A 12,388-nucleotide genomic window follows, 5' to 3' on the forward strand; every position below is an offset into this window, starting at 1 on the left:
TTCTTCAAATTTTGTCTGTCATAGTTGAAGTGTACCTATGATGAAAATTACAGGCCTCTCTCATATTTTTAAGTGGGAGAACTTGCACAATTGGTGGCTGACTAAATACTTTTTTTGCCCCACTGTAGCTCTACTTGTACACACACAAAATCAAAGGCACAGATAATGTGTACTTTATTTAATGTTGGTATTTACTCTGTATAATTAGGTTCATTTGAGAGATACTGCATTTTCATGTACTGTAAATGAGTCTCTCAGTGTTATTGAGAGCCAGCATGTTAAAACAGCCGACTATTAGGGACATCTAACTGATGGGTTTTTGAGCACTCATAAAAGGGAAAGAGCATTACAAATAACCTATGTAATTATCAAAGCAATTACATAAGTTGAGTCCATAGTATGACATCTAAAATACTTTAAACTGTAATTCACATCCTCATTGGTAGCCTCTAACAACAGCTATGTTTACTCTACACCATGCAACTGAATGATCATTCCCGAAGGATATGTATGTTGTGTATAATTGATGCATTTCATATGCCAGTGACCCTGTCTTTACGGTAGTGCACTCTCCATGCCAGAAGTGTTGTAGATGGCTCAGTTCACTGATCCCATTTGTCTGTGTGATACGTGGACATTAGCTCCATGTGCACTGTTGGCGTATCCTCGTGGATATCTGTATGTTTAACTGTGCTGCTGGAATAGATTATAGGGGAGAGCTTTGTGCAAAAGTGTTCTACAGTGCGATCACTTGCAGAATCTGTGTCTGCTTATGCGTGAATGTATCTGTGTTTCATGTGAACCTGTCTTACACAAGTCAGCTGCATTACTCGCCTCTCTGCGGCTGCAAACCCCCCCCCCCCCCCCCGTCACCATCACACGCCCACTGATTGGCTACTGCTGAAGCAAGGCATAAGCTGTTTCCTAGCAACAGAGCGTGGGGCAGCCAATGCGGGGATGCTTTGTGGAAGGAGCTACTTTGCCAATCTGCTGTTACTAAGGTGCAGTGGGAGATAGCTAGCTGAGGCTGTGTGGTGCGGTGGAGGGGATGTGGGAGGTTAGAGTGTCCAACCATAGAGTCTGTGTTGTGTAGAGCACCTGCCTATCAGGGGACTACACCAGGGCCCCGGATGCTCCCACTTACTACTGTACATAGCTACTGTATGAGTTCATTCTGTTATTATGTCTGTACATCGCACAGTAATGATACATTCATAGCTCTTCTATCATTGATTATATAATTGTATAATTGTGTCTGAATGCTGTGTAAATGCAGTTAACATCTGCATGCAAGTGATTACTCATGCGTGTGTGATTTTCTGCATGTGTGCACATGACAAGCAGATTATATGACTAAGTGTGGCTATGAATGTGTGGGTGAGAGGAGGCGTCCTTACCGAGTTTGCTTTGAGCTGGGTTAGTTTCTTGTCGTCGTCGTGTTCTAGTGCAATGGGTGAGGATTTCTGTGGGGGGGAGAGGGTGAGATCCCTGCGCAGAGGCCGAGCCTCCAACTTGTCCCCCTTGCTCAGACTGTCCAGCTTTTGCATTGAGTCTGGGGCCGGTCCCTCCTTTCTCTCTTTGCCCTCCCGCGCTCCTGATGGCCGTGCTGCCTCCCTTTCCCTGCCCTCCCTGGCCTCCCGGGTCTTAGAAGGCCGCTGTCTCTGCAGCGTGTGGGAGCGGGCCTCGCCACTGTGACCATGGTGCTCCTCTCCCAACCCATAGGGCTTCTGGGAGTTGGAGTCCATGGGCTGCAGCGGCCTCATCTCCATCTCGTAGTTGCTCAGCTTCTCCTCATCCTGCTCTAGCAACCGCGTGTCACCGCTGTGCGTCCGCTGGGACCTCCACGATGCCGACGGGCAATCTGACCATCGGTCCCTGGAGGCCTTGTGATTGGACGAGCCATGCTCTCGAGACTTGTGATTGGAGGAGGCGTGCTTATGGCCGTGGCCGTTGGTGCGGCCCCTGGCATCGTCCTGGACAGAGGGGGTGGTGGAGCGACTGCTGCCCCTGCTGCCCCCCCTGCTGCCCTCTTTAGAAGAGCGTTTGTCCTCGCTCCAGCTGTTGGCCCTTAGGTACTCCCCTCCTCCACGGCCCTCCATCAGCACCTGGATCTCCTGGCCACCACTGCCCCCTCTCCCACCCCCACCGCCCCCACCGCCACCACCCCCAGCGTCGTCCACAGCACTCTGCCGCAGGAAGCGTGCGTTTTTGGTGCGGTATGGCTTGGAGGTGGTGGGGCTGCAGGGTGGAGAGGAGGGGTGTCTGGCCTCAGGACTAAGGTCAGGGGTCAGGTTGGGGGGTGTGGTGCCCTTTATGTAGAGTTCAGGACTGTCTGGCCCCGTGCCACTGGAGATCACCTCAATGTCGTTCTCACTGGAGTTCTGATGCTTTGGCCTTTGGACCTCTACTCCTGACCAACAGCAAAGAGACACAGGGAGAGAGACAGAGAGAGAGAGACACAGAGAGAGACAGAGACACAGAGAGAGACAGAGACACAGAGAGAGACAGAGACACAGAGAGAGACACAGAGACAGAGACACACACAGAGAGTAAGGACAGCATGACACACAACTTTGGGAAAGTCACATTTCAGAACATTGGCATAGTTACATTTCAAAGTGAATGATTTAGAGTTATTTAGCTATTCTCTGTTTTGCATGCATGTAGTCCAACAACTGCTTTATGGGCGAGACCAACTTACCCTGTGAATGCCATGAACAACTGTACTGCTAATGTCAACCAGATGATGTCAGTATAATGTTAAGGAAGTCAAAGGGAAGTGCATCTGGAAGGAACCATTACCCCACACATTGACTTTAATTAAATGACCTAATTTCTTTTCCAGAGATGCGTGTAGTTGACATCCCCATTCTATTATGCAATCATGCACACAGCACATAATACCTCTTTAAATTAGACAGACTATTCGTGACCACCCTTGTCTTGTCTGTAGACTAGACTCTGCCTCTTTTCAAGTCAGCAGAACCAGAGTGAGATCGGGAGCTGGTGAAGCATTCTACTCAGTTACTCTAATCACCCCTCTCTTTCTCTGCACTGCCTACCTTACCTTGTTGTCTCCTAGACATCTGCACCCAGACAGTCACAGCACACAATCTTTATCTTTTGCAACACATCACAGTACACTCATAGAAGAAAAAGACCCTTGAAGAACCTTTTGGGGTTCAAAACGATTGTCACTGTGGGAGAACCTTTTCAATTCTAAAAGTTTCCTTGAGGAACCCCTCTGAAAAGGTTCCTTCAGAAACCCCTCTGAAAAGGTTCTTAGAGGAACCCCTCTGAAAAGTTTCAAGCATGAACCTTTTTGTGATCAGAAGATGGGAGGCGTGGCATATTGGCGTGGCTTTCAGATAGTAGTTTTTGGCCACCTGTGAGAGTAAATGTTATACCTATTCATGTATTCTGTTGTATTGTCATTATAGGTTAAGGTTGTACACTGACAGTTCTGAAGCCTCGTTAAAATACGAACAAAATTGTGACTATCTGAAAAATGTAATGCTATTTGGCTCTTAGTATCATATGCACTTACTTCCGGCGCCGACAGAGATGGCCGCCTCGCTTCGCGTTCCTAGGAAACTATGCAGTTTTTTGTTTTTTAACGTGTTATTTCTTACATTAGTACCCCAGGTCATCTTAGGTTTCATTACATACAGTCGAGAAGAACTACTGAATATAAGATCAGCGTCAACTCACCATCAGTACGACCAAGAATATGTTTTTCGCGACGCGGATCCTGTGTTCTGCCTTACAAACAGGACAACGGAATGGATCCCATGCAGCGACCCCAAAAAAAAACGACTCCGAAAAAGAGGGAAACGAGGCGGTCTTCTGGTCAGACTCCGGAGACGGGCACACCGTGCACCACTCCCTAGCATTCTTCTTGCCAATGTCCAGTCTCTTGACAACAAGGTTGATGAAATCCGAGCAAGGGTAGCATTCCAGAGGGACATCAGAGACTGTAACATTCTTTGCTTCACGGAAACATGGCTCACTGGAGAGACGCTATCGGAGTCGGTGCAGCCAGCTGGTTTCTCCACGCATCGCGCCGACAGAAACAAACATCTTTCTGGTAAGAAGAGGGGCGGGGGCGTATGCCTTATGACTAACGAGACATGGTGTGATGAAAGAAACATACAGGAACTCAAATCATTCTGTTCACCTGATTTAGAATTCCTCACAATCAAATGTAGACCGCATTATCTACCAAGAGAATTCTCTTCGATTATAATCACAGCCATATATATCCCCCCCAAGCAGACACATCGATGGCTCTGAACGAACTTTATTTAACTCTTTGCAAACTGGAAACCATTTATCCGGAGGCTGCATTCATTGTAGCTGGGGATTTTAACAAGGCTAATCTGAAAACAAGACTCCCTAAATTTTATCAGCATATCGATTGCGCAACCAGAGGTGGAAAAACCTTGGATCATTGTTACTCTAACTTCCGCGATGCATATAAGGCCCTGCCCCGCCCGCCTTTCGGAAAAGCTGACCACGACTCCATTTTGTTGATCCCTGCCTACAGACAGAAACTAAAACAAGAGGCTCCCACACTGAGGTCTGTCCAACGCTGGTCCGACCAAGCTGACTCCACACTCCAAGACTGCTTCCATCACGTGGACTGGGATATGTTTCGTATTGCGTCAGATAACAATATTGACGAATACGCTGATTCGGTGTGCGAGTTCATTAGAACGTGCGTTGAAAATGTTGTTCCCATAGCAACGATTAAAACATTCCCTAACCAGAAACCGTGGATTGATGGCAGCATTCGCGTGAAACTGAAAGCGCGAACCACTGCTTTTAATCAGGGCAAGGTGTCTGGTAACATGACCGAATACAAACAGTGCAGCTATTCCCTCCGCAAGGCTATCAAACAAGCTAAGCGTCAGTACAGAGACAAAGTAGAATCTCAATTCAACGGCTCAGACACAAGAGGCATGTGGCAGGGTCTACAGTCAATCACGGACTACAGGAAGAAATCCAGCCCAGTCACGGACCAGGATGTCTTGCTCCCAGGCAGACCAAATAACTTTTTAGCCCGCTTTGAGGACAATACAGTGCCACTGACACGGCCTGCAACGAAAACATGCGGTCTCTCCTTCACTGCAGCCGAGGTGAGTAAGACATTTAAACGTGTTAACCCTCGCAAGGCTGCAGGCCCAGACGGCATCCCCAGCCGCGCCCTCAGAGCATGCGCAGACCAGCTGGCCGGTGTGTTTACGGACATATTTAATCAATCCCTATACCAGTCTGCTGTTCCCACATGCTTCAAGAGGGCCACCATTGCTCCTGTTCGCAAGAAAGCTAAGGTAACTGAGCTAAACGACTACCGCCCCGTAGCACTCACTTCCGTCATCATGAAGTGCTTTGAGAGACTAGTCAAGGACCATATCACCTCCACCCTACCTGACACCCTAGACCCACTCCAATTTGCTTACCGCCCAAATAGGTCCACAGACGATGCAATCTCAACCACACTGCATACTGCCCTAACCCACCTGGACAAGAGGAATACCTATGTGAGAATGCTGTTCATCGACTACAGCTCGTCATTTAACACCATAGTACCTTCCAAGCTCGTCATCAAGCTCGAGACCCTGGGTCTCGACCCCGCCTTGTGCAACTGGGTACTGGACTTCCTGACGGGCCGCCCCCCAGGTGGTAAGGGTAGGCAACAACATCTCCTCCCCGCTGATCCTTAATACTGGGGCCCCCACAAGAGTGCGTTCTGAGCCCTCTCCTGTACTCCCTGTTCACCCACGACTGCGTGGCCTCGCACGCCTCCAACTCAATCATCAAGTTTGCGGACGACACAACAGTGGTAGGCTTGATTACCAACAACGACGAGACGGCCTACAGGGAGGAGGTGAGGGCCCTCGAAGTGTGGTGTCAGGAAAATAACCTCACACTCAACGTCAACAAAACTAAGGAGATGATTGTGGACTTCAGGAAACAGCAGAGGGAACACCCCCCTATCCACATCGATGGAACAGTAGTGGAGAGGGTAGCAAGTTTGAAGTTCCTCGGCATACACATCACAGACAAACTGAATTGGTCCACTCACACAGACAGCATCGTGAAGAAGGCGCAACAGCGCCTCTTCAACCTCAGGAGGCTGAAGAAATTCAGCTTGTCACCAAAAGCACTCACAAACTTCTACAGATGCACAATCGAGAGCATCCTGTCGGGCTGTATCACCGCCTGGTACGGCAACTGCTCCGCCCACAACCGTAAGGCTCTCCAGAGGGTAGTGAGGTCTGCACAACGCATCACCGGGGGCAAACTACCTGCCCTCCAGGACACCTACACCACCCGATGTTACAGGAAGGCCATAAAGATCATCAAGGACATCAACCACCCGAGCCACTGCCTGTTCACCCCGCTATCATCCAGAAGGCGAGGTCAGTACAGGTGCATCAAAGCTGGGACCGAGAGACTGAAAAACAGCTTCTATCTCAAGGCCATCAGACTGTTAAACAACCACCACTAACATTGAGTGGCTGCTGCCAACACACTGACACTGACTTAACTCCAGCCACTTTAATAATGGGAATTGATGGGAAATGATGTAAATATATCACTAGCCACTTTAAACAATGCTACCTAATATAATGTTACTTACCCTACATTATTCATCTCATATGCATACGTATATACTGTACTCTATATCATCGACTGCATCCTTATGTAATACATGTATCACTAGCCACTTTAACTATGCCACTTTGTTTACATACTCATCTCATATGAGTATGTACTGTACTCGATACCATCTACTGTATCTTGCCTATGCTGCTCTGTACCATCACTCATTCATATATCCTTATGTACATATTCTTTATCCCCTTACACTGTGTATAAGACAGTATTGGAATTGTTAGTTAGATTACTTGTTGGTTATTACTGCATTGTCGGAACTAGAAGCACAAGCATTTCGCTACACTCGCATTAACATCTGCTAACCATGTGTATGTGACAAATAAAATTTGATTTGATTTGACTTATGTAAGTCTTTGGAACTGATAATGTACAAGCTTTGCCTTTAATAACAGTATGACAGAACAGGCATGACATTTACTATCACGGGTGGACAAAAATAACTATATGAAAGCCATGCCTACAATAAGCCAAGCCTACAATCTTCTGTTAGGCTGCCGCCGCTACAATATTATTGCTGTTACTCTTACAGAGCTAGCTAAAAGCTAGGCTGAAGATATTGTAGCTATCTAGCGACCTAAGCCAACATCCAATCAAATCATCAGTCATAAATCTTCATAAACAAAAGTTATGACCATCACTTTCTGGAATAAGCAGTCATAATATCATTTGCTTTACAGCCAATGCTGTATTATTTAATATTGCTATTGAGATAGTAATCTCATGCATGCTTCAGATATAAGAATGGATAATTGTTTACAAGTTGCTAGCTATCCCATAAAGCCATTGCCTAAAACCACATATTTTCATCTTCTTCTGAGTCTGGCAGCACAACTAATCCAACAGCTAAATAAATTGCTCTGCATGCACCAGAAGAATAGTTCCTCCAGGAACCCTGTGCTATATTGAAACATTAAAGATTCCTCTACGAACCCCTCAACTAATCAAAGGTGCAAATATTAACCCATTGACTGCAATGGTTACTTGAGGAACTCCAGGTGTCCTTGAGGATCTCCGGGGTTCCTTGAGTCACCCCTAATTCCAACAGTGCACAGCATAATACACTATCACTCTGATCCTCAGCACAGTGCTCAATTGGCTAATTTATCATGCACAAATGCACAAATAATGTATGCATAGGGTATGAGTGGCGAATGAAGTTAGCCCCTCCCCTCATCATCAAGAGCCACTTGCCCGCCCTCTGATCATTCTCACCTCTCTTCCTCACAGAAAAGTCCTACTTTAAGCTTTCCTCAGCACGACTTGACCAGTTTTCCTGTTCGCAGGTGTGCCGCGAGGTTACGCCGCTGAACGCAGGTTTTCTGTGTTGGGTGACTTTACCAAAACAAACGTTTTCGTTTCAGGTAAGAATTCGCTTTTCTGCTTTTTCTTTCCTTTGTCTCCTGTGGTAGCTAGCATCTCACGGTTATCTACGGTGACTTAGCTAGCTTAGCTGCAAGGCTTAGCTAACCTGGCTAGCTTGCCGCAAGGCTAGCTATCCTGCTGACTAGCTTTTCTACCTGGAAGGGTAGAATTACTAGCACGCTCTCTTGTTTAGCTCAACACACCACGTTGACTAGACCAACCGTCCTAGCTTCACTGCTTATCGGTTGAGAGCCATGCTTTTCTTCGTTTCGAGACCCACAAAGCACTAGCTTACTTTAGCTAACATTGTGCTAGGCTACTAGCCCACGAGCCAGATCAACTCAATCAACCTGCATAACAGAAAGACATTATCGGCCACTGAGATGAATGCATGATATTTTCTGCAAAGAGATGCATGCTTATGATTGGACAAAACAGATGAAAAGGAGCTTCATGTCAAATTGAACATCCACATTCTCATGTGGAATTCTAGTCTTGTTACATTTTCGTCAGCAAAAATGAAAAGTAAATGATAATAGTTATCATATTTCTATGTGCATCTGGTCTTGTTATCATCATTCGTTTTCATCAAGAAAAATAGGTAGTTGTCGAGTAGTCATAGTTATCATAGTTATTGTTGACAAAATTAACACTGGGTTGACGACGTTCACCAACTCAGTGGTAAATCTTGGCCTACTGAGGATGAGAGATTTCCAGTGCTGGGCATATGCCCAATGTCTGTGTGCACGGTGTGAACTCAATCGTCAGATAAAGGTGACCTCCACCTCTACTACAATGAAAGTAGTCCGGGTAGCCATTTGATAAGCTGTTCAGGAGTCTTATGGCTTGGGGGTATAAGCTATTAAATTAAGAAGCCTTTTGGAACTAGACTTGCCGCTCCGGTACCGCTTGCCGTGCAGAGAGAACAGTCTATGACTAGGGTGGCTGGTGTAACGGTCTGACGAGGAGGAGTAGTAGGAAGGATCGGAGGACCAAAATGCAGAGTGGTATGTATCCATAATATAATTGAATGAGACTGAATAAAAAAATACAAAAGAACAAGAGAATCAAAATTATAACCGAAACAGTCCCGAATGGTGCAAACACTGAAACGGAAAATAATCACCCACAACTCAAAGGTGAAACCAGGCTACCTAAGTATGGTTCTCAATCAGGGACAACGATTGACAGCTGCCTCTGATTGAGAACCATACCAGGCCAAACACAGAAATCCCTTATTATAGAAAAAAGAACATAGACTGCCCACCCCAACTCACGCCCTGACCATACTAAAACAAAGGAACTTAGGTCAGAACGTGACAGCTTGAGTCTTTGGCAATATTTAGGGCCTTTCTCTGACACAGTCTGATATAGAGGTCTGGGTTGGCTGGAAGCTTGGTCCCAGTGATGTACTGGGACCTCTGTAGTGCCTTGTGGTCGGAGCCCGAGCAGTTGCCATACCAGACGGTGATGCTCTCGATGGTGCAGCTGTAGAACTTTCTGAGGATCTGAGGACCGAAGCCAAATCTTTTCAGACTCCTGAGGGGGAATAGGCATTGTCGTGCCCCCTTCAAGACTGTCTTGGTGTGTTTGGACCCTGATAGTGTGTTGGTGATGTGGACACCAAGGAACTTGTAGCTCTCAACCAGCTCCACTACAACCCCGTCGATGAGGAGGGGGATGTGCTCGGTCCTCTGTTTCCTGTAGTCCACAATCATCTCCTTTATCTTGATCATGTTGAGGGAGAGGTTGTTATCCTGTCACCACACTGCCAGGTTTCGGACCTCCTCCCTATAGGCTGTCTCATCGTTGTCGGTGATCAGTCCTACAACTGTTGTGTTTTCGGAAAACTTAATGATGGTGTTGGAGTCGTGCTTGGACATGCAGTCATGGGTGAACAGGGAGTACAGGACTGAGCACACAACCCTAAGGGCAGATGTGTTGTTACCTACCCTTACCACCTGGGGATGGCCCGTCAGGAAGTCCAGTTGCAGAGAGAGGTGTTTAGTTCCAGGTTCCTTAGCTTAGTGAAGAGCAGTGATAGCACTATGGTGTTGAACGCTGAGCTGTAATCAATGAATAGCATTCTCACGTAGGTGTTCCTTTTGTCCTTGTGGGAAAGGGCAGTGTGGAGTGCAATAGAGATTGCATCATCTGTGGATCTGTTGGGGCGGTATGCAAATTGGAGTGGGTCTAGAGTTTCAGGGAATAATGGTGTTGATGTGAGCCATGACAAGCCTTTCAAAGCACTTCATGGCTACAGACGTGAGTGCTACGGGTTGGTAGTCATTTAAGCAGGATACCTTAGTGTTCTTGGGCACAGGGACTATGGTCGTCTGCTTGAAACATGTTGGTATTACAGACACGATCAGGGACAGATTGAAAATGTCAGTGAAGACACTTGCCAGGTGGTCTTGTTTAAAAGGTCTTACTCACATCGGCTATGGATAGCGTGATCATACAGTCGTCTGGAACAGCTGATGTTCTCATGCATGCTTCAGTGTTGCTTGCCTCGAAGCGAGCATAGAAGTAATTTAGCCCGTTTGGTAAGCTTGTGTCACTGGGCAGCTCGCGGCTGTGCTTCCCTTTGTAGTCTCCAATAGTTTGCAAGCCCTGCCACATGTGACGAGTGTCGGAGCTGGTGTAGAATTCAATCTTAGTCCTGTATTAATGCTTTGCCTGGTGGTTTGTCAGAGGGCATAGAGGGATTTGTTATAAGCGTCTGGGTTAGAGTCCCACTCCTTGAAAGCTCAGTGCGGATGTTGCCTGTAATCCATGGCTTCTGGTTGGGGTATGTACGTACGGTCACTGTGGGGACGATGTCATCGATGCACTTATTGATGAAGCCAGTGGATGATGTGGTGTACTCCCCAATGCCATCGGAAGAATCCCGAAACATATTCCAGTCTGTGCTAGCAAAACAGTCCTGTAGCTTAGCATCTGCGTGATCTGGCCACTTCCTTATTGAGCGAGTCACTGGTACTTCCTGCTTTAGTTTTCGCTTGTAAACAGGAATTAGGAGGATAGAATTATGTTCAGATTTGCTAAATGGAGGGCAAGGGAGAGTTTTGTATGTGTCTCTGTGTGTGGAGTAAGGCCAATTGTGTGTCGCCCCATGGACCTCCCGGTCGCGGCCGGTTACGACAGAGCCTGGGAACGAACCCAGGGTCTCTGGTGGCACAGCTGGCGCTGCAGTACAGCAACCTTAACCACTTAACCTTGATCGGGGCTCATCCATTTTATTATACAATGATTGCACGTTGGCTAATAGGACTCATGGTAGAGGCGCCCCGACCTATGTCCCCAATATCTCTGTCTCTTCTTCATGCGAATGACAGGGATTTAGGTCTTGTTAGGTGTCTGAAGTAAAAGCTTTGCGTCCGACTCGTTAAAGAAAAAATCTTTGTCCGGTATGAGGTGAGTAATCGCTGTCCTGATATCCAGAAGCTCTTTTCGGTCATAAGAGATGGTGGCAGGAACATTATGCACAAAATAAGTTTCAAATAATGCGAAAAAACACACACGATAGCACAATTGGATAGGAACCCATAAAACAGCAGCCATCTCCGCCGCCGCCATCTTTAAGCATGTTTCTTGGCTCTCCGTCACCAGAAAAGCCCCTCGATCTTCGCTCCTGGCACTCCCCTGAAGTAGTGGCAACGAGATGACGACACACTCCTCACTCACAGGCTGGGGCGTAGGTCACGAGGGGAAGCCAATAAATGGAGTGTGGAACCCACAACTCTGCATTGTTCACATAAATGACCTTGAATTGCTGACAGTGCTTCTCTCTCTGAGACACTTTTGACGCTCCCTTCAGAATTTTCACATTTTGATCAGAACGCCATTTGCTCACGTCACTTACACAGTCAGGATTATTCTGTGGCACAGAGTACACCTACTGTCACTTTTTGACACTCAACATGTCTGTCTCCGACAGATGTGCGTGATTGGTTCTTCGAGCTTCTGAGATTCTGTTGAATCCCTCGTGACATATCTCACTCATAATATCAGTGAACCGGGGTTATGCATTATAGTAACCTTACGTTTTATTCGCCCATAGCAGCTTGTTGAAATGAACTCTTTTTCAGAGCGGTTGGGACAATCTGCTGCCATGGCTCTGAGGATAAACCCAGCCTTATAGGGAATCTGTGACTGTGATTCTTTATAATGTCATGACATTAAAAACCACTCTCAAGGTATTGTCAGGTACGTGGACAAAAAAAACATGCTAGGGACAGTATATGTCAGGAAGTGTGTGTGTATGATTGTGTGTTTGTGTTTGTGTTTGTGTGTGTGTGTCAGTCAGCCTGCCTTGCGTGGGCTTGTTGGAAAGGTCATT

The 12,388-nt window shown here is 46.8% G+C and overlaps 1 protein-coding gene across 1 annotated transcript in view; it reads right to left on the bottom strand.

The window, feature by feature from the left end:
- Window positions 1-12,388, bottom strand: part of jph3b (junctophilin 3b) — a 53,386-nt gene that overhangs the window by 5,524 nt on the left and 35,474 nt on the right. The window contains 1 exon segment of the mRNA XM_046353552.1: window positions 1,398-2,410. Within this exon segment, the coding sequence (XP_046209508.1) occupies window positions 1,398-2,410 (1,013 nt within the window).

The sequence above is a fragment of the Oncorhynchus gorbuscha genome, linkage group LG01, assembly GCF_021184085.1.
Source record: "Oncorhynchus gorbuscha isolate QuinsamMale2020 ecotype Even-year linkage group LG01, OgorEven_v1.0, whole genome shotgun sequence".
In the NCBI taxonomy this organism is placed as follows: domain Eukaryota; kingdom Metazoa; phylum Chordata; class Actinopteri; order Salmoniformes; family Salmonidae; genus Oncorhynchus; species Oncorhynchus gorbuscha.